We start from the raw sequence: 21963 nt of genomic DNA on the forward strand, positions 1-21963 counted from the left end.
TCTAGAAGTCATTTTTTACTGGATTCTTCATTGTTCAACTTTCTTAAAAGTGGTTTATTTTACTCAGTGGGAGTAACCCCCACATACACTGAATGCTCTGCAAACATGAATGAAGTACAGTATTCCCTAGCGTAACCCACCACGCAGTAGCTTGACATTGAACCTTGCTCTTCCCCAGCAGATAGGTTAACAAGTCAAACGAGGTTCAGCCAGTCCTGGAGCAAGCACACTGACATCGTGACATCTGCAGCTCATAGAGATGAAAGCTTCCCCAAAGAGTTTAATGTGGACAACCTCCAAATAGACAGGCAGAATAGACTTCAAACCAGCATTACATGTCATAAGGAGTCACGTTAATAATAAAAAAAATATGAATTGTAACTCTTACAGTGGTCTGTAAAGTCCGTTATTGAGTGGACTTCTAGTCATGAAGGTAAATGTGAAATTAAACTGGTAAGACAACACAGACCTCCACGAAACAGAAAATCCATCAAATAGCCTAAACCACACAAACGCACACGCACATACACGCGCACGCACACACGCACACACACACACACACACACACTGGGGAGAGAGAGGCTTTCAAAGCGGAGTAACTCTTGTCCTCTTCTGTTTCGACATTTGTTAAACTGCTACACTCATTCTAAGCCATAACCCAGCTGAATAATAGAAAGGCTGTTATTGATCACACTAGGAATACTTTTCAGGACTGAGCTGCATTCAGCGCTGTGTGATTGGCTCTCCGTGGGACCGGGTCTTTGATGTCGGCAGGCTGATCACAGATCAGATACAAGCGCTTCAGATCCATAAAGCCCTCCCTCTCTCTCTCTCCCCCGAGCCTTTGATCTGTGCGCTGAGTTTGTCCTAGCGCTGCGGCTGCTGCCCTGTGCTGGGCTGGGGTGAGACGGTGAGACATGGTGAGCAGACCGGTGCGAGAAACACACCAGCACACCTCTCACCGGTCTGCTTTCGACTTTTAATAGCCAATACTTTGATCAACAGGCTCATTTTTACCAGGTAAGAGAAGTTTTTTTTAGTAGTTTTGGACATTCACAGTTAATTCGCTTAAGACAAACGATATTTTCAGAATAGCCTAGGCTACAAGACATGCAATAGCGACAAAGGTCTAGTGCCTTTAAATACTCATTTAGTAAGATATAGTAGGCTATTCTTAGCAACACCATAACACAAACGGGCAAAAATGTCGCTTAAAATTCAGGAGTTAGTATGCTACAGTCCCTTTAAAAGTATTGTAAGGATATTTTCGTAGGTTTTAGTTAGGGGTGTTTGTTACATGGTGAATATACTCTTTTTATTTTTTTTTATGTCCTGTTACAACTGTAATGTCTTCCTCATGTAAAGCTAGGGAAGCAGTCGAGCTTCAAGCTGAGGGCTTGACTGTCGCAGCTGCTGATGGGACTTAAATCAAACAGCATCAATTAACTCTGCTACAATTAGCGCGTGCTTGTGGTTATCTTTTAAATTAGCGCTTCACAGTCTCTATACCTGCTTTTATTATAGGAAAAAAAAAGTTGTGTTGAAACAAACCTGAACTCGTCTGTATTGGTGATAATTTAAAAAATTGTATTGTTTTACCTCAGAAACCAAATGTCTTTATGATTTGTGTGTATTGTCGAGAGGAATCAACATAACAACAGTTGAACTCGGTTAACTATTGGTTTATCTTTTTCTTCTTTTTTGCCAGCTGCAGGGTATAAGTGGCTCATCAAAATGGTCTGGATGCTTCAACACACCTTCTCACTTCTACTAACAGTGCATGTCATATATTCAGCTCTGGTAAGGCTTCATGATATTTTACATTTTGAACGCAAGCAAGAAAATTTAGCGTTTTTGACTTTTCCCACAGGCTTTTAACACAATCCATTATTATAGTGTGTACAGCTCTGTTGAACATTTACAAGGAAAGATACACTGCACACACAGTGACAGAGTACATTTTCTGCTCCATTTAATTCAATTGTATTGTGCTTTTGTTTTATTTGAGAGTGAAGGAAACTTATGGTCCACTTAATAGCTTTTGCTGGGCAAAAGTGCATAGGCTACAAACTGCACTGTATGTCAGTGTTAAAAGGCAAAGTTGCACACACGTTGGATCTGTAAAATGTTTGCTGGTAACACTCTGACAATGCCGAGGATCATTTTACCTTTATTCACTGCACTGTCCTGATTATATTCGCCATCTACGTTCTAGTCTCTGGTTATAGCGATCCCTCTATTGTTGCTTTTGACTTAGATTCAGCTGCTGGAACTATGCAATTTTCCCTTAGGGCTCATTAAAGTTTCTTCTTATCTCGTCCCAACAGTGTCAGACTTGTTTTTCAAGAAGATTTCAAGGTGGGGGTTGATCCCCTTAAACTGTTGAGAGAGATTATGATGCATAGCTCTGGATTCAGTCTGCTTTCTTTGTTACAGAAAGTGGTGATGAAATGCAGGAATCTAACTTTCACCAACTGACTGTCCCTCTCAGATTCCTGTGAGTGCTGAGGAAGAGACCAGAGAATGCAGAGAGCAGGAGTACAAGGACCGGTTTGGGAACTGTAAACCCTGCAAGCAGTGTGATGCGGGACAGGAGCTATCAAAGGTTGGAGCTAAAATTGTTTTGGGTTTTTTTAATCACCATACCCAAATTAACTCTAGTTTTTTAATAGAGAAGATCTGTATGAAGTACTGTGGAGCATTTTCCATAGAGCTGCTAAAAGGAAAAATATTGTCGCTTGTTTATTTAGGAATTAATGGATGCATTATTCCTGTGGTAAAAAAATCTCCACAAATAATGTAAAACTGAGTTCATGGCAAAAAATGGACATCACTGTTTAGAAACATGTATCTTATCCAGGGAACCAACATTATTTATTACTTCCTCTCTTTCATGCAGAGAACAGCCAAGCCGTTATTAGCTTTTGTAGAACACCGACCCTTCTTTAATCAGTCACACCCATACTTTTGACCTTCTGCAGCTGAATGGCTTCCATTGTTTTTCCCCATTGCACCCTGTCCAACTTATTGTCTTCACTGTTTGAAGCAAGCCATGCCTAAGCTTGCTGCTCTCTCGACTGGGAACAGTTTTTTCCACCACCTTAGCCACAGGTTTTTGTGTGCTTTGTACAAACAGACCTCTGTAGTGTCATCAAAGGCTTTCCTCTCTGGCAGCAGCTATGCACCTACTTTAGCAAGTGTATGCATTAATGTAAAGGTGAGTGAAGTATAATCACTAAATCATTTAGTGGCAAACAAACATGTTAAAAAGCCATTTTCCTTTTCTTTTTTTTTTTTTTTAAACTCAGTAGCAAATAATGGTACACTACAGAACATCTAAATCTTAAAGCTGGGATAGGCAAATTATTTCAGAAGCATTATTGTTATGTTAATTGAAAGTCTTCATATCCCAACAGCAATCAATAAATCAAATGCACAGTCACAAAAAATGAGAGAGGTCTGGTATTATTGGCTGTCGCAGAGCTGTTAAAAGCACGTTCAATCATGAGTGGCTTGTGTACCTGCGTACCAAGCTTTAAGACTTTTTTCTTTTTTTTGTATTATATGGTTGTTATAAAGTTTAAAGGCACATTAAAAAAACACCCCCTATCACCGAAATTTAAAACATTGGAACGTGTTGTTACTCCCAAAGTGACTGACATGTCTTTTAATTTTACTGTAATAAACACTATACCCCAAATATATTGACGGTGATTGCCTAAATCTTATTGAGACACCTCTCGATAAAATGCAGTGCAGTTCAACAGCCCCCAGAACATCCATGAAGTTGAATATAAAAATCTTTATAATCAGTTTGAACAAAAAACTGAACATTATAACCTTAATGAATGTAGATTTTATTGCAGGGAAGTTGAATTTGAGAGAGAGAGGTGTATCTAATAATCAACTAAGAATATACGTGTTATTTATTTAGTTATTTATTATTTTTTCAGTTTATTTATGTAGAAATGTACATGCTTACATCATAAAAAATATCAGTCTTAAGTAAACAATAGTCTGAAAATAACACTCATCACATCTTTGAGAACCGGTGGGGGGGAACTCTATCACCATTGACATCTGTTGCACACATGCATTTAAGCCCAGTTGCCTTTAATCTCAGTGCACACAGACATGCACTGTGGTTGGTAATACGCTTCAGTAGTCCTCGTGTTCCTCTGCCAGCTCAACAGGCATGAATGCTGCTAGCCACCCTGGGGTCCTGGTTAATAATTGGCTGCCTCATTCTTTCTCTGAAGGTAGCAGGATGTCAGCTCACAGTGGAGACCTGTGAGACCTAGACCTGTACTCAGAAGGTTTCCCAGAGCCACAACGCCTGATCTGAGCTCTGTGTAACCAAGACAATCTGTCCATATTCTGAAAGGCAGGGCTGACTGTTGGGAGGGAAGCAGACTTTTGGAGTCACTCTGTGCAGCTGCCATAGAGATCCCAGAGGAATGTGCCCCAGTTTGCTCTGGAAGTTTGCCTCTGGAAGCTGCTCTTAGGCGGGCTGACAAACATCAATTAGCCCCTTCACACTAACTGTAGCTAAAAGAACCACCCACACAGAGGGAATGTCCATTAAAACCAGCTATTCTTTTTCAGACATATTTCATTATTGTTTCATTCATTGTAAGTTACTTAGTCTCTTGTGTTGTGTCAAGCATGAAGGAGAAGGGGTGAATTGCTTTCCACTAAAAAACTGCCAGTGGCAAAAAAGAAGGCAGCGAAAGAACCCAACTTTGATGTGTCAACATCTTTTAGTATGTAGCAATAGTGTAACATTTCCTTCAGCCACTCTCCTAGGGCAAAGGACTTCTGGGTGGTACTGGCAAAAGAGAGAAACAGGGTTATACGTGGGTGTATAAGCAGCAGAGGTCAAAATTATAGTGGCCAGACATAGCAGCATTTTTCGTGTATCTAAAGAAGCCAAACAGTGAGGGGGGACTTCAAAAAAGTGTGAGAGAAACAAAAGAAGTAAGAGGGTACTTTGTCCCGAACAGAAGACTGCTTCAACTGACATGGATTGTTTTCAGCATTGTTTAATTACCAGATCAGATGACTGGCTGCCCCCTGTGTGATTCCCTCCTAATCTCAGAAATATCTCTGCGTCTGAACATGCTTCAGGTCCCAGCCAGCTCTCCCCTCTCTTGCCGCTCCTCTCCCCTCCACACTGCTGTTATGCTTGGCAGTCTCACCCAAACTAGATCAGGAGATAGGACAGGGAAATGGGATGTTAAGCATCTGTTTTTTTCGGGTGGCTTTGACGTGAAATCTTAAAGTACAATATGGAAGCAGAGGGGCTTGTTTTTCTTCTTGACTGCATCCCTTATAGTTTTATCCCCATTTGAATATTATACACAATCTAAGTTGTACCTACAGAGCAACATGAAAAATATTGTTCCTCAACTGCTAGCAGATGTATAAGAGTTAACCTGCCTCAGTTTGTGTGTTGTGCTATTTTTGCTGCTATTGTATCCTCTACACACTCAAGATGGTCTTTTCAGGCAGGTTTAACAGATTGAATGTAATTTTTTTGTTTTTTTTTTGTTTAGTGGCAGTTATGTGTTGGAAAAGGCTTATGCATTGTGTATTCACCTTTCAGAGTAATTCAACATCACAGATAACCACAGACTAGTATTTCTTTCAGCTGTTAACTAGTCTCAGTCAATGCAGGGTGTCAGCTCTGTTTAGCTTTGTTAGTAGGGATAAAAGAAGAAAGAGATCACTCGTTGATGATCTGCACGGCCTGGATCAGAGGGGCAGAAGTTGGCTTCATTTTCCTTTTGTTTCAGTGCTCTGACCTGGTTGTGTCTGCGTGGCATCAGCCCCCATCCTGCCATGTGGTGCCCCACAAGCAGAGCATGTGCCGATGCTGGCTTAGCTGGGACAAATCATCTCTGGGCCTCTTCCTTCATGAGGAAGTTGGTTTACAGAACTACTGTGAGGAACCTTGCAGGGACTGGGCCTCCAGCACTTTAAGGACCAGTTTTAGGGTTCAGTGCTGTGGTTGTTCAGCCTCTCCTGGCTCAGTCTGAGCTTCATTTCCCTCGGACAAGAAAGCTCTTGGCGGCCAAGTCTTCTTTATTCTGCCTTTCCCCTCTATCACTCATCAGCCACCCCCTCTGTTTCTCAGTCTCCCCCCACTGTGCCCTGCCCTGCTGGAGAGCAAGGCCTTATATGGAGAGTTCATAACAACAGCTGCAATAGACCAGCCCTAGCTGGTCCACCTTGGGCCAGGCCCGGCCCAAGGGTTCAATGTCAGGCTCGCATGTGTTTGACTGGAAGGACTGAAATTCTCATCTTCTGTTCTGACTCTGCGGTGCAATCACGGTGCCTCTAACCTCCCTTTTTATTTCTTGCCAGCCTGCTTTCCCAAACCCAACCCCCATATCAGACTCTTGTGCCCACATTCCAGCAGGACTGCATGCCCGGGCAGTGAAACAGGACACGGGCGAAGAGAGAAGCCCTGTTTGAAGCTGGCCTTCACTTTAATGATATATGAGCACCCCCCCACCCCCTGTCTATCCTCCTGGCTTTGGATTGCAGTGTGGCCACACTGGACAACAGGAGGGCAGCTGCTATGGAGCTGATAATGATCAATGTATGATGTCATCCCTGCAGGGTCTTTTCACTTACTGTAGAGTACAGTAATATCAGCTGTCATGTAAATGTCAGTTTGTCATTGAGGTCACCAGTCTTTCAATATCCTTTTTAGGGACGTGACAGAGAACCAATTAGGAAAGACGCATAACGAATTACATTTGTGGTTGCATAAGTCTTGAGTCTGGGTTCCTCTCACCACATATCAGTTTTGCTTCTAACCTATGCTAGACTTCCGTGTTTCTATATTGCCAGTTGCTGTAAAGACCCAAAAAACAGCGTTAAATCTGAAGTTAATCTGACTCTGAAATATAGATTACTGATGGAAACAATATGCATATTTGATCTTTTGTCTTTTTTAGTCCTAGAAAACAAAGTCTTATATTCCATGGTCTTCATAAAAATATCTTTCATAATTTAGATTTTGCTGGATTCAGGTAAACAAATCCCTAAAAGGTGGTTCAGCATTAGATCATTCACACAGTAGTAGGATGCTGTGCTTTTTAAGTGCACTTTCAATTGTTGAACACAAAAAGAGTATTCATCTTATTTTCTCCATACACCTCTCCATAATCCTTGCCCCCTTCCTGAAGCGTTTCCTTTTCTTGCTGGCCTCTCAATCAACAGGACTCTCACAGAGTCTGCTTGGAGAGGGAGTCACACAAAAACGCAGCAATAAACTTGCGATAATACAACAGTGGGAGTCCCCTAGGGCCTTTATTATTCAAATGTCTGGCCTTTCTGGGTCTTGCAGCGGAAGGCCGCTCATTCACACTGAGAGAGTCAGGGAGATTATTGCCAGTGTAAGATGGACTCTCAAAAGAGGCAGGCCATTGTTCTCCTCTGATCCTGTGAGCCAAGATCATTCTTTAATTCCAGACCCCCGGTAGTCCACATTCAAGCTCTCTTTTCACCAGCTGCACATCTCCCCAAACGACCGACCCCACCTCTTACCCGGTGTATTTCTCCCATTAATCCCCCTAGGAATGTGGCTTTGGTTATGGAGAGGATGCCCGGTGCGTGCCCTGCCGGAGCAGTCGCTTTAAAGAGGACCGGAGCCTGCAGAAGTGCAAGCCCTGCCTGGACTGCGGACTCATCAACCGATTCCAGAAGGGCAACTGTTCCACCATCAGCAACGCCGTGTGTGGCGACTGTCTGCCGGGGTGAGAGGATAGACATCTCCACCAAACAGTTGTGTTACTGAAATTTAATTTCAGTTATAGTCTGACAAAGATGAGCAACATGTGTCTTTAAGATGCGACGCTATGAGTTTGTGCATGCTGCTCATATTTTCATGAAAGCTTGGAAGGTTAAAACATGTAATTTTGTGTTTTCAACAGATATTACAGGAAGACAAAATTAAGTGGTTTCCAAGACATGGAGTGTATACCCTGTGGGGACCCTCCGCCTCCTTATGAGCCTCACTGTAAGCACTTTTTTTTTTTTTTTTTTTTTTTAATATAACCTCTTCTGACAGTTAAATGTTCCCATGAATACAGGCTATTCATCCCAGCCCACAATAGGTGGTGTTTTAAGATGAAACAACAGGGATACAATAGTCTAAAAGCAAACACCACCAGCTACTGCACACTATTGAACTCCTAGCCTAATGCCACTAGAACCAAAACTCTGGCTGCAGTGCCACAATAAACCTTGTACACACACAACATGCCAGCACAAGGTACTTGGAGTAACCAGAACCACAGCCTTTTGAAGGGTGGAGCGAGTGATAGTTCATTCACTAAGTCTCACTGAGCCGAGCAGCAATGCTATATGTGCAAATAAATGCTTGGATTTACAAGGTGAGCAGTTGAAAAGCTGAAATGGATAGTCCTAACATACAGCAATACTGGATTTGCCAACACTGGATTATATTAACTCAGAACATGTCACTCATTTTCACCACTCAATTTGGATTACATGAGTGAACTTCCTTGAACAAAACCTCCCATTGATATTTCTAGACAAAATATGTCTCTGTAGCATTTACAAAAAAAAGTCTGCACATGGTTTTTGTTTCAGCACCAGAGTAAACACAACAGGGAGTGCACTGCTTCAAGCAGCCCATGAATTATGTAAAAAGGAGACAGGAGGTGTGTTACAGTATGTCCACAAAGCAGGACTCACATTCCACTAGACTACCGATCCAATTAATGTCTGTCTTCCGGCCATTGTAAGTAGTTAAGTACAACCTTATGATTTCATGTTTCCACATAAAACCAACAGGCCAGTGAACTTATACCTTTGCTAATTGAGTGTGACTTCCTGATGGCAGAGGAGGCTGCAGCTGTTTAGGAAGAGACTTGGCAGCATGACCATTAGAGCAGCTCACAAGCTCCAAATGTAAAGAATTTCATCAGACCATCCCTTGTTTGGTTTTTAATCAGTGTCTTTCAGTCTAGATTTGTAATAATATATTATTACAGCATTACTGCCTTGGGACAACTGGCCTCCCTTAGCCTGTCCATTTTGATACCGAAGGAGGCCCGTGAAACAAAATGGCCATTGTGTCTGAGAACATAGCTGGTAGTTAGCTCCTACAGGGACCCACAGTGGGGCATTTCCAAATGTTTGAAAGTCTTGCTCTCTCCCTCCAGTGTTATCTTGAGGAGGGTGGTGAAAACCTAAAGGACAGATCATTCTAATAGGCCACAGTGGCCCGGGGCAGCGGTGCAGCTGTGCAGGGGAGGCAGTCGCCGTCTGGGGTGGACTGTAAATCTTAAACCACTCCTCCTTTCTTCTCCTCCCTTTCCCCCGGTGGCTTTTTGGAACCAAGTAAAAACGAGATTGTTTTATGGATTCCTTCAGCCTCTTTAATGTGTTTCATCTGCTAGCGTTTTTCACTGTCACGGCAAGTAGAAAGAATCCTACCTGCTCTTTAGCTCTCTGTAGATTATCCCTGTTTTACCATAATTACCAAGGTCAGATGGGGATTTTATCCTTCTTTCTTTAGTGTAAAGAAAAACAATGGTGATGGTGGTAACATGCAGTCATACAACATTAGATATCTTTGATATTTTATGCAGCGTGTCTGATTTTTATATGAAATATTTTCAAGAAATGGTGAAAATTCTGCAGAGCAGTAACTATTACTAGTTGCAACTTATGTTTAAAGGCTACTGTATGGTTTTCAGATACAATGGAAACATGATCCAACAAACTTCTGTCCTTCCTTGTAACATGAAGAAAACATCATCTGTATTCGCTCTCTGACTTCGAAGGTTCATGCAATCGGTTCTCACCACAGATGGCACAAAACATACCAGGCTGGCAAGGTACTGGAGACATTTCTAAGTCCTAATTGTCCTGCCAGCCTTTCAGTATTCAAAAGCCACTCATCTGAGCTGGAATGATGATCTCTGCTGGTTGCAGATCAGTTTGTCCTTACTGCTGTCATAACCAAGTTATCATGCAATTGTAAAACCACAACCTCACAGCATTAATGGTGTTTGGTGTTTACATTACAAGACGTGACGATTGTAAAATGTTTTACCACAAACACAATGCTTTGGCTGTTATAAATCATTCCAGCAGTCATGTACAGTTTCAATTTAAAATAATTCAAAATGGTGATTTTAATATGTTGTCTGTTTGAACTAACACTGTCATAGGCACTAAAAGTTAAAATTATAATTACTTATCTTTCAAACAACATGCTAATTTCTAATAATTCACATTTGAAATCAAATAAACATTTAGATAAAGAACAACTTCTGAAGGGAGTCAATCAATCCTGGGTATACATTCATAAATAGAAAGAGATGAATCATTATAAATGTCTTCACATGAAATATAAAAGTGTTTTCATAGCTCTTAACTTTATACACCAAAGAGAACATCCTGAACAGAAATGTATCTTTTAGTATTTTTTTTTTTTTTTTGTTGTTCAGAGTTCTGCTTTTAGTTCTCCTAAAGAACCTCTTAAGAGTTTGTACAGACAGAAGACAAAGATCATTCTGAAGTGTAAAGAAGTGCTTCTTTTATTTGGAGTATGTGGCTTTCCATAAAGTCAACAGGCAGTCGATGAAAGGCTGTGGTTTATTGGTCTGGTTTGTGTGGAGATAATGTCAGCAGGTGAGGTCTCTTCAATGGACCAGTGTTTATCTGTGTTTGCTGCAGCTGCTGGGGCTCTGATAACAGGCTGCCTTTGTTTTGCGGAGCAGATGATGCTCACCTTGGATAAGTAGAATTTGACCTTGAAAGTGAAGACCAAATGTAAACACGATGATCAGACGTTCCATCTGTGGATAACCAATACAATACAGTACACTTTATGGGAAACAATACACCATTGAGAGAATCTCTCTACTGTGATTTGAATGTTTTATGTGTATTTTCATTGCTACTTTAGTTCAGTGTGATCACTAGGATTAAATGCAAACAGCTTAAATTACACACAGCCTTTTTATAAAGTGCTAATTATTTAGAGCAGTTGCAGCGAGTGTAGTTTTGTCTTGTTGCTGCTGTAACAGTTTTGTAAGACCTGGCACTAGAATGTGGCAATCCTTTTTAATAAGTAATATGTAAAAATGCTCCTTTATTGTGCCCTCTGGGTCAAACTAAGTTTTGGAATGCTGCTTTGAGTTTGTGGTTTTTTTTTTTTTTTTTTTTTGTTTTTTTTTCTCCCCTTTAGAAGGAATGTTAAAATACCCTTATCCCCTATCTGGCTGAATAAAAAAACTGCCCGAAGTAATGTTTACATTGCATTACAAAGAGCTCTTGGATGTGAGAAGGTCGAAACCAGTTCCCTTTATGATTAATGTACTGAAAAGCAAACAGGCGGGCTAACTAAAAAATTTTCTCAAACTAAAAGTAATTCATTATATTTGCCATATTCATCAAGAATCTCCTGATAATCACCCCCCACCCAACCCATCACATGTTGTGAACTGGTGTCATACCTGCATACTTTTAATGTTTGCTCTGTAATAACCCATACCCTATCATGCATACATTGATCAGGAAAATTATATTTGATTACTGATAATGATCACAGACCATTATGTTAAGCTACTTGTACATAGCCTCAGAGAGAAATGTCACTCAATTTGAGAATTCCGGCGCACTACTGTTTCTTCTCCAACTCCCTCTTAAAGCTACAAACCAGAGAGCCGAGGTTGTCATTCGGGACATTCAACTCACAGGCTGCTCAACACTGCTCCCTGATATTTAAGTTATCGCACAGGATGTCTTCAAAGTCAGTCTACCATTTCTTTGTATACAATTTCTGTGATTAGCAGCTGCAGAGGACCAGTAATGTGCCGCTGCAGACACTGCTGGTTTAGGATTTTCATAACCCATTTCTCCAAGTAAATGCAAAAAGCCAAATGATTTGTTAATGTCATGGTTCAGTCTCAACCTGTAGTCAGAAAGTAAACGTAGTTGTTTTCAGTTCAAATTACACGTCACCAATCAGGTAGACACCAGTGATTTATCTGAGTAATGCCTCCTTGACTTGAATGTGAAGGATTCATTTGAGGGGGTATATTCCCCCTCAGCAAATGTGTCACCGGATTATTGTGACTGTTAATCTGTTAAAGGCCCAATCCTTTCATCATTCTTTGACTGTGTAAATTTGAGTACATATCATTTTACGTTTATCACCTCATTATGCTTGAAAATACCTTCGCTTTTTTTTTTTTTGTGTGTGTAATTTTAAAGGTTGTCACTCATAGTCACATTTGTTCACAATCACTGCTTTCATCAAAGAAGTTTCTAGGTTGCAGCTGTAGAGCATTTAGCGGATAAAGAGGTCAGATATTTCCCTCAGGAGTTGGTAGAGACCAAAAACGGAGCTAAAAGGAGGGTCGAGACTGGACTTAAATATGTCAGGTGGCCAGAAACAAGCGTCAAATGAATAATAATGTTGCTCTGTGTCTGCTGGATGTGTAAACGGGCAACACTTTTGCCATAACTTTATAAGGCGATAATATTTCAATGTTGTTTACAGCTTGTTCTAGTGTGTGTGTGTGTGTGTGTGTGTATAGTTGTCTTCTGTTTATCCCCTTGAGAGTGATTGAAAGTTCCAGTTGTGTTTTGAAACTCTTGTTTGCATTACTATCGTGTACTGTGCCTTCTTAGCTCTAAGTGCTTGAAAGGATAATTGCATGTAGCTGAAGCCAGTTTTTCAAAGATTTCACCTGTCTTGAGTTGTGATATCAAGCGTTAAGCTGTATTAAACCATGATGTGCTGTATTTGTGGGAACATGTATAATCAGCATTCTTGAGGCGAAAAGTGTTTATATGAGAGTGCGTGAAGGGTCCTGAAGGCAGGGCTAACAGTGACATCAAGGGGCAGAAGAACTGTTTAACAGCTGTATCATGAAATTAGTACATGTGCACACCAACTCACCACAGACACCATGACACAAAAAAACGTAAAAACACTGTGCACGTCTGTCCAATATGTTTTTCTCTCTCCATCATCTACACACTCATAGCTGACCTCTTTCAAAAGCATGACCAGCATGTCTGCCTCTTGATTTTTTTCAGGGCCGTGTGACTAGCATGTGAGGGAGCCTGGGGGCAGGGGAGGAAATGTCTGTAAATCATCTTCTGTGGGGAATGAAACAGTGGCAGATGGAGAGAATCCTTCAGAAGTTTTCTCTTTGAACTCTGCTTATTTAATTAGACTTCAGCAAAGAGATGACTGGCTTAAGGCAAAAATAGATAATTTGTCTCATGTTACCTGCTTGTGATTGGATGAGGAGTGTCTGACAATATGAAGAAACTGTGCATTCATGTGGTGTCAGAATAATCGGGAAAAATTATTTCCCGACTGGGGAAAATTCACGTGAACGCCCCCTGAAGTCTCAACTCAAAGTCGAAGGAAATTTTGGTACATGTGTTGCCGAGTTGGTGACGTCATGCATGTAGAAACATGGCGGAAAACATGGTTGGTGGTTAGAAACTTTTGATTAATGGTGCAAAATCACGCATTGCATATACATTTTTAGCGAACATGTCATATGGTTTAAGGCTATAATGGTTAGTTTACTGTCGTTGTAAAAAGACTTGGATGTGTAGGGGAAAGCAGGTGCAAAAGTACCATTATTCAGAAAAACCTGATTTTAAAAAAATTATGTAGACAGTGATATTTTTGCTGTGGTCACTAACTCACAGGTGTGGTCTATCAATATCAGGTTGTATTTTGTACAAATGTAGAATGACGTCCGTATAATTTCACTTTAAACATAAGCGGCACATTACTTTCGAACCCATCAGTTGGGTCAAAAGTAACACAACTAGATTTTGTTTCCCTTATTAAATATACATGACTGACCTTGTAAATATGTAATTGCAAATGTATTTTGTCTTTTATCTTTGAAGAAACATTATATTTAACATTTCTTCAACAATATGAAAATTAATATTCATAACATAAATATAAAATATATTTTTACACTGAAACTCAGACAGGGCAAACTTCAGGGTGTGTTAAAGCACTAAATAACCTGTAGATTAATCATTACTGTGACACATGAAACGAGAGACAACTTGTAATTCGAAAAACGGTACCGCTTCAGAAATTTACTTGTCCGTGGTCAAACAGTTTTCCGAAGACGGCCGCGGGAAACGATGATGAAATCACTCTATTTGGCAGCTCCATCAAGGGTTGCATGCTGAAGGTGCTGTCACAGCTTGGACTGCAAATGCAGTCAGGGCTCTGAGAAAATCGCCTTGTTACTTTCGTCCCGTGTTACTTTTGCCCCGGTTTACCCCTAAAGGTTGTTTATATGCTCTGATAGTGCTGACCAACGCATCTTTGTAGCAGTGTCCATGTTTTCACATTCCAACTTAGAAAAGACATGAACACACAAGTAGGAAAGACTTCACAACTTAGGAAATCGGACCATCTGAGAAGCACGTGAATGCTTCTTTTTTGTAACTGCTATTCATGAGACAAGTTGTCAATAAAGCTGTGTAGGTCCGCTGTCATGTGGTCAAAGAACCAGTCAACTGCTGTTCAGCTGTATTTTGCATTAATCTCCCTCCGCCCTTCTTTGCAGGCAGTGGCCGTGTGAACCTGGTGCCGCTGCCCTCGGTGGTGACCAGCCCGCGGGACATGGCCCTGGCTGCGGTCATCTGCAGCGCTCTGGCCACTGTGCTACTGGCCCTTCTGGTCCTGTGTGTCATCTACTGCAAGAGACAGCTGCTGGAGAAGAAGCCCAGCGGTGAGTCACAATTTTTCAGAATCAGGACTGGTGAGCATACAGTGAGGATTTAACTTGCGCGCGCTCACTCACTCACTCACTCACTCACTCACTCACTCACTCACTCACTCACTCACTCACTCACTCACTCACTCACTCACTCACTCACTCACTCACTCACTCACTCACACACACACACACACACACACACACACACACACACACACACACACACACACACACACACACACACACACACACACACACACACACACACACACACACACTTTTTTTTCAATATACAGCCAATGAATTTCCAGTACAATCTGTTCTCAATCAAGATTTCCAAAATGGACGTAAAGCGCATACTTGAACCGCATGAAGTGCTTTGAGATGAACTGAGCAGGCAGTTGTGTGGAAGAGACTAGTGCACTAGAGGCTACAGTAATGAACTTCAGCTCTTGCACAATACTGATGCATTATAAATATCTGCATGGCAAATGAGTGGCACTAATAGCCCTTAATAAGGTAAATGAAGAGGAGTATATACGGCTGGCACTGGCATTATTTTTTTGTTAACAAAAGAGCGATGAAATAATGCCAGTGCCAGTTCATCTGTCAGTTGTTATCTCCAGTGCTGAGCCTTATTAAACCCCGATGTTGCATATTTGTGGCAACTTGTATAATGAGCAGAATTCTTGACGCCAAAAGTGTTCGAGTATGTGAAACATCCCGGGGCAGAAAAATGAATGACATCATGTTTCCCCTGGTAAGCTCGCTTGAAACAAAGCGTGTGGTAGAAATTACCAAGGCGTTAACAGTTGCGTGTTCTTTCTCACTGTAATGATGTAAGTTGAATGCACAGGTTACACTCAGACATGCACCCCACCCTTCACTCAAGCTGCTACAAAACACTAACACAGTTGGGGTTTTTTTTTTTTTTAAATGACACAAAGGAATTTTAATTGGCCTCATGGACTCGAGGGTTGTGAGGCATTTCCCAACACATAAACACCACAACTAGAGCTGTGAGGAGAAAACAAATTCCAGACATTTTTCAGAACCTGGCAACACAAAAGTTATTCTTTCAGTGGTTTGTAATTGATCTATAAAGCAGTGAACACATTATTAAACATTACTTAACTACGACCTTATTATAGAAGTGGAACAAGATCTCTGCTGTACTGGCCATGAGTTGTTAAATGTCTCAGTGGTTGACCGTCTCCAGCTTGTTTCTTCAGCGGCCTCTCTGAGGTCCCAGGATTGTCCATATAGTGGAGCAGAGCTGTCCTGCCTGGACCCACGCTGGCTCCATGACTTTCCCCAGAGACCCTGCTGCCAATGTCACCTGGGACCCGGACACACCTGTGGTAGGTTGTACTTCAGACTAAAAGATATTTTATACTACAGTCGAATTTTGGCATCAAACAGCTGATGACTATAAGGAAAGTATTGTATTCCAACTTCAGTAGTATACTGAAGAGTGGCTTCATTGTGTCTTTAGACTGTGGCAGGTGGGTGAGTTTCCATTTGTGTAAAGTTTTGTGTGTGGTTTTCAGGTCCAGTCCACCTGATCCCATCTCTATGCTGTGATGAGAGCTGCAGTCTGGGCCGCAGCCAGGACAACAGCCCCTTCCAGTCCCAGATAAGCCTCAGTGACGGGTGAGGAAATTGTGTGCTCATAAGAATGAACAGGCACCTGATTTTAAAGTCTTAGTTTTCTCCCCTTTTTAAATAATAGTGAGTGGTAGGTAGGACAGTCAAATAACATAGTCACTAACTCAGGCTGAACACCTGCACTTAATAAACTCCATATTACATGTACTACATTACTGCTGAACATAACATGATGTGTTTGATGAACACACAATCTAAACTATCTAGCGACATGACTGCAAACATTTTTCTTCCCAGAGGGAAATGACTATTAAACCCTGTAATGTTTACAGCACGCTCTGCTGACTGCCCTGAACCTTTACAGCTGGCTAATATTCAAGCCCAACTACCCAACAGACAAAATAAAATTACAATTATGTACACAATTGCATGTCTTTGCAATGTAAATAAATTGCAGCTTAAATATGGCTTAGCGTAGAAGATAACCACTGTAGCTCAAGTGGTAAAACACAAAGTAAGGAACGTACTGGTGTTCACTGACTAAAATGAAGATCAAAGAACTTCCCACAGTGTCATTCCCCATCAGCTAGTGTTTGTTACTCCTATATTAAACCAGGCAGGTAAACACTAAACAGCTTTTTGGAGATAAAGTAAATGACATTCAAAATCTGTAGCGATGAACCAAGCCGTTCTCTGAATTGTGCACTCTATCATAAGTCTGGCCTAATTGCCAAAAAATATTCACTCCAGTCTTCCCAGATAACATTCTCATTTCTGTCGCTATTGAAGGTGCTGCAGACATAATTTTATGTGGTTGACTCTTTGAAGCGCTAAGAACAAACAGAGGCAGCTCACATGAAGGAAAAAAAACACAGGGTTTGCTTGTGAACAGATCAATTTGTGATAATAACGGCAGCTTTCTTAAATCCTCTCCCCAGAAATACAAACCAGGATGAGGAGGGCGCACCGATGCAGCAGGGAGGATGTGTGGAGTTCATCTGCAAAGAGGATGGTGGGATGAGAGGGAGTTCAGAGCCTGCAGAGTGTTTGGGGCTACCTCAGTGCAACACTGAACCTGCAGGGAGGCTGGAGGTGGGAGAGGAGGAGGAGGATGATGATGAAGAGGAACAGTGCAGGTCAAAGGAGAATTCACCTGAGCGCACCAGGCAGAGATACAGTGACGCTGTGACAGATGCACTTCTTCCGAAACAGCACTCAAGTCAGGAAGGTGAGGTGACACATTGCTGTCAGACAAAAGACCATGGTTTTTCATTTCATTCAGTTATTACATTTGCATGATTTCCCATTCTCTAGACACAAAACTGCAGACTGCTGAGTCCCCCCTGGTTTGCTTATCACTTCCCTGTATATAAGTCAGTTTTCCTCATGAATGTTTTTGCTAGGTGTGTTAAGACACTCCCTTGGCAATTGAAATGAGTTACCTCAAAGTGCTAACTGATCCTCTGATTCTTTAGTGTCAAAAAAGGAGGCATGTGAGAGCTAACTGCAGAGAAGACAAATATGGGCTGTCCCACACCAGACAACACAGAACATATGAAATAAATACTACAGAACCTTTTGAGCGTCAATGTTTCAGATTGCACTGTATCTTCAACTTCCCTCAAACTGCTGCGTGTCATTTTCTTTTATGTGGCCTAGGACGTGTGTGTGTCCATGAAAAGCAGCTGGTAAAAGAAAGAAGAGATACCACGAGCTCTTTGATGTAGACTAGACTATCCTGTTTTAAGTCGGCCCCTGGCTGGCTCTGGGTAAGATACGTTACTAATCACTGCGTGCCTGTGTTCCTCTTCCTGCTCTCTCTCCAGGATGACATGGCTTTCTTTGGCTCGTGTTCCACCCTTGAACTACCCTGGACTCAACAGCCACGGACCAGATCCTGCATCAGATTACTCACGCCCAACACACACGAGAGGCAGCCGGTGTGGTCACACTGCCTCTTTGAAATGCCTGCTGCTGAACTCAGAGCCCCTTGTCAACAGAATATGTACATACATGCAAACAAAAGCACTGAGGATAAGCAAAGCACCCGGGCAAAGGGGGGGGACGGACGGACACACACACACACACACACAATGTGAACTCACTGGCCCAGAAGGTGAAATTGAATGAAGTTGAAACGTCGCGGAGCCATTGACTTGATACCGCGGGGTGGATCAAGTGAGCCTCTGCTCTGCCTTGAGAATGTCTTCCATCTTCACATGTAGGAGAACAAAAACTGTACTGCTGATCTAGCAGCTGGTGTTATGAAGCTTTTGTGTGTAAAAGGTAACAATTTGTGGAGTGAAGAAAAGTATCAAAAGTGATAATGTTGCACATTGAAGACAATCTTGATATGGAACAAGTTAAGACGAGGAATGTCGACGAGGAAGTGATAAACGTGTTGTAGATACTGTAAAATATGAATCGGGTCAATATTTTTGTAACATAGACTTGACTATGTCTGCTTTTCTTTCCCCAGTTATAAAGTTGATGGTTGTGAACGGTCACTTCCACGTATTGTTTTTGTAAATAAACAACTTTAACAAGTTTACATACTGAAGAATTTATTTTCTAAATTATGTATTGCATTCATTAAATCAAGTGATTTAGTAATGTCCTGTTACAGAGTTGAGGGACTCATGTTTCATAATTGATACTGCAGAGGCTGACACATCTGGACTTTCTTGTCTTTAGTTTGGTTTTAGCTTACACTTCCCATAATGTTACTCTGCAGTTGAAAGATTCAACTCATCAGATTAACAGAACATAAATTGTCAACTATTTTAATAACTGACTAATCTGAGTTTTGGGCTGTAGGTCAGATAAAACAAGTATTTTGTAGAAACTAAACTGGAAGTTTTCACTTTTTTTTTTTTTTTTTTTTTTTTTTTTTCACATTTTATAAGCAAACTAAAAATAATCGTCTCAGTACTGCAATACAACGGTGTCATTTTGTAAAACCCTCCCAGCCTTCTAAAGACCACTGTCTTTCAAACGGCAACGTGTTTGTTATTTAACTTACCCTCCTTTGTATCAATGGGACAGACAAAATAATAGAAACACCTGCCAGTCCAACGGCACCACAAACTGCAGCCTCCAACACTGCTATGAAGTTGAATCAACACCTCTCTAAAAGAAAACTGAACATGTTAACCTTCATGAAGGGAAACTTTACATTAGTTACATTTTCCTTAGTTTTAACCAGGTATACCTAATGAACTAGCAACTGAGTGTAACACTGTTTTTCACAGCCTGAGTAGTACTCCTTATGACAAACTTACTTTAGTGTGTGAAATTATGTCTATTTAAGTCTAATGACTCTCTGAGCCAACACTGTTTCTAAATTCAACTGAAGTGCAGCCACAGAATTTCAGCTGATATAATTTACCTCAAGTTCAACTGGAAATAGATCAGAGGTTAAAAAAAACATCTGAAATCATGGACTTCTCACAGCCCCTGTGTGGTTAGAGCCACCCAGCGTGCTCAGTCCCTCTGTGATGGCGTGTTCACACCTTCAATAACCAATGTGAGGCTGCTCCTTGCCACCTGCCTCGGATCTCATATCTGAGCCAGGCAAGCAAGGACAGTGTTAAAGGAGGCAGCTGACCACAAATTTCCAATGTCTGACTGAAAATTCTAAACTAACAGTGCTGAATTTCCCTCTCTACCACCGCATGAAACACTCCTCCTTCCCCTGCACAACTCCTGACTGACAAAAAAGATGGAGCGGTATTAATTCAAAGCCTAAACAATGACCACATGACAGGAAGAGCAGATTAAGTACTCTTCCTCACACTGATTTGATCAGGAAAAAACAATGTTCTGCTAGTGTGTGAGCAGAAAATGGATATTCTATGAGGGGATAGTAGTTGTGGAATTAATGAATAAGAATAAAGACTAATGAAATTATAAAACCACAAAAATTTTAACTGAATATATTTATAGGGATGTGTTACCTAACAGTACATTTTTCTGTTCATTTTTTCAGTCCAGTGCTGACATACACTAAGGTGAAAAAACATATACAAACTCAAAATAGTTTTGCGATATTAAGCAGGTTTGTGGCCTGGCACAAGATAATGTTGAAATACAATTAGTGGTGACTAAAATCTGCAACAACCAATATTCAGAGATGATTCGTTTACAGGGTTTGGCAGCAAGTCTTTAATTCTTATCATATAACCTTATATTGACAGCAGAATTAGCCAGATATATCAAATAAGTCAATGTGACTTAAGAGAGACCAGCAATATAAAATGTAAAGATGCTTAGTAAGAATGAGCGTGCCCCCTGCTGCCATGTCTTACATCTGTTGGCCCAGCATCCACCTGTACCATTAGTGCACTTTTTGTTCATAGCGGCAAATTTCAGCTTTCAGAGTCCATGATGAAGGTCTCGAAGTTCGGGTTGAGCTCAGACACCAGCGCATCCACAAAGTCCTCAATGGTCGGCCGTCTCTGCAGCATCCCTGTCACACAAAAACACAAAGCAGCATATTTTAGTGTTTGTGTGTGTCTGTTCAATGCACATGTGTCTCTGGGAAGGAAACATCTCTTGCAGGGCAATGAGATGAGCTGGTTTTCTGTTTCCATCAATCCAGCTCACCTCATTCGGACAGGAAAAGTGCAGCTTTTTGGAACATTTAAGCTGAAGTAAATGCTGTGGTTTTAAAAAAAAAGAGAGCACGCTGAGGCTAATATGAGCATTTTTAAGAAATCCTTTGAAGCAAGTGCTATTTTTATCCCCAATTAAGCTAAAATCCAATTAAGCTCATTGACACAGGCTGCTGCTCCTGAGACTTCCACTGTACCTGCAATGTCATCATCACTAGTATAATGTATTTTAAGGATGGCTTTCTTTGTAACATTTGGATCTTGTAATTTGTAGTATATATGCAGCCAGTTGCATTATAATGATTGCATTTTAAAGTAAATCTCCAAATTCAATAAAACCACGTTTTGTTTTTCTAAACAGCACCCTTTACACATTCTCCAACAGGCACAGAAACTTGGAGAAACAAGCTTTGTGGAAACCTTTAACAGGCCTCAGATGTTGATGTGATCCAAAAGGCCGCATGTAGTAAAACACAGCTATGAAGTTCTCAACATCTTTTATTTCTGCCTTTAATAAAACTAAAAAGGTAGACTGGTAAAACATTTTATTGTGCTTTATAGGGGTGATACTGAGCTCACACACACTCTCGTTACACCAGACAGTGACTAGCGGCGTAGTGCAAATATGACTGTGCAGCCGTCGAGCAAGCCCTGGGAATGTCTGTCTGTGTTTTGAGAGCCTGTCTGCCAGCTCATGCGTGGAGGACTCCCTTGCTTGCTTTACAATTCAGCTGCACGCCCGCTTTGAAGTCAGTTCATTTCCCCTTGTGTAGCTGCCAATGTAAATAGGCGCCCCCCCCTCCCGCATGGGTCACCTCCAACGCACACACACTTGAACACACACACTCAATCGAACACAAGCATGTCTGCACAGGCACGCATGAATGGACACGCAAATAGTTTCACACAGCGATCCAGAACGCATGGACACACCGCAAGATATGGATGGACACACACACACACACACACACACACAC

The 21963-nt window shown here is 41.3% G+C and overlaps 2 protein-coding genes across 4 annotated transcripts in view; one reads left to right on the forward strand and one right to left on the reverse strand.

Annotated features, from left to right (window-relative positions):
• The first annotated feature begins 820 nt into the window (after positions 1–820).
• LOC123985588 (tumor necrosis factor receptor superfamily member 19-like) lies at positions 821–18924 on the forward strand. Of its 3 annotated transcripts, none has more exons than XM_046073227.1 (10): positions 821–1020; positions 1715–1800; positions 2492–2605; positions 7588–7766; positions 7944–8029; positions 14613–14777; positions 15998–16126; positions 16316–16418; positions 17312–17601; positions 18200–18924. In XM_046073227.1, the coding sequence occupies exons 2-10, from the start codon at positions 1735–1737 to the stop codon at positions 18202–18204; spliced, it is 1137 nt and encodes a 378-aa protein (XP_045929183.1). In that variant the 5' UTR covers positions 821–1020; positions 1715–1734; the 3' UTR covers positions 18205–18924. The 3 variants fall into 3 exon arrangements, with proteins under 3 accessions (XP_045929183.1, XP_045929181.1, XP_045929182.1); XM_046073225.1 differs by having other exon boundaries at positions 822–1020; positions 1709–1800; XM_046073226.1 differs by lacking the exon at positions 821–1020 and adding an exon at positions 1436–1569 and having other exon boundaries at positions 1709–1800.
• A 1372-nt stretch (positions 18925–20296) lies between these two features.
• Positions 20297–21963, reverse strand: part of LOC123986172 (mitochondrial intermediate peptidase-like) — a 33522-nt gene continuing 31855 nt past the window's right edge. Inside the window, exon 19 of the mRNA XM_046074292.1 lies at positions 20297–20841. Within this exon, the coding sequence (XP_045930248.1) occupies positions 20741–20841 (101 nt within the window). The 3' untranslated portion in view covers positions 20297–20740. The remainder of the gene's footprint in view (positions 20842–21963) is intronic.

Source organism: Micropterus dolomieu, linkage group LG17, assembly GCF_021292245.1.
Source record: "Micropterus dolomieu isolate WLL.071019.BEF.003 ecotype Adirondacks linkage group LG17, ASM2129224v1, whole genome shotgun sequence".
Lineage (NCBI taxonomy): Eukaryota > Metazoa > Chordata > Actinopteri > Centrarchiformes > Centrarchidae > Micropterus > Micropterus dolomieu.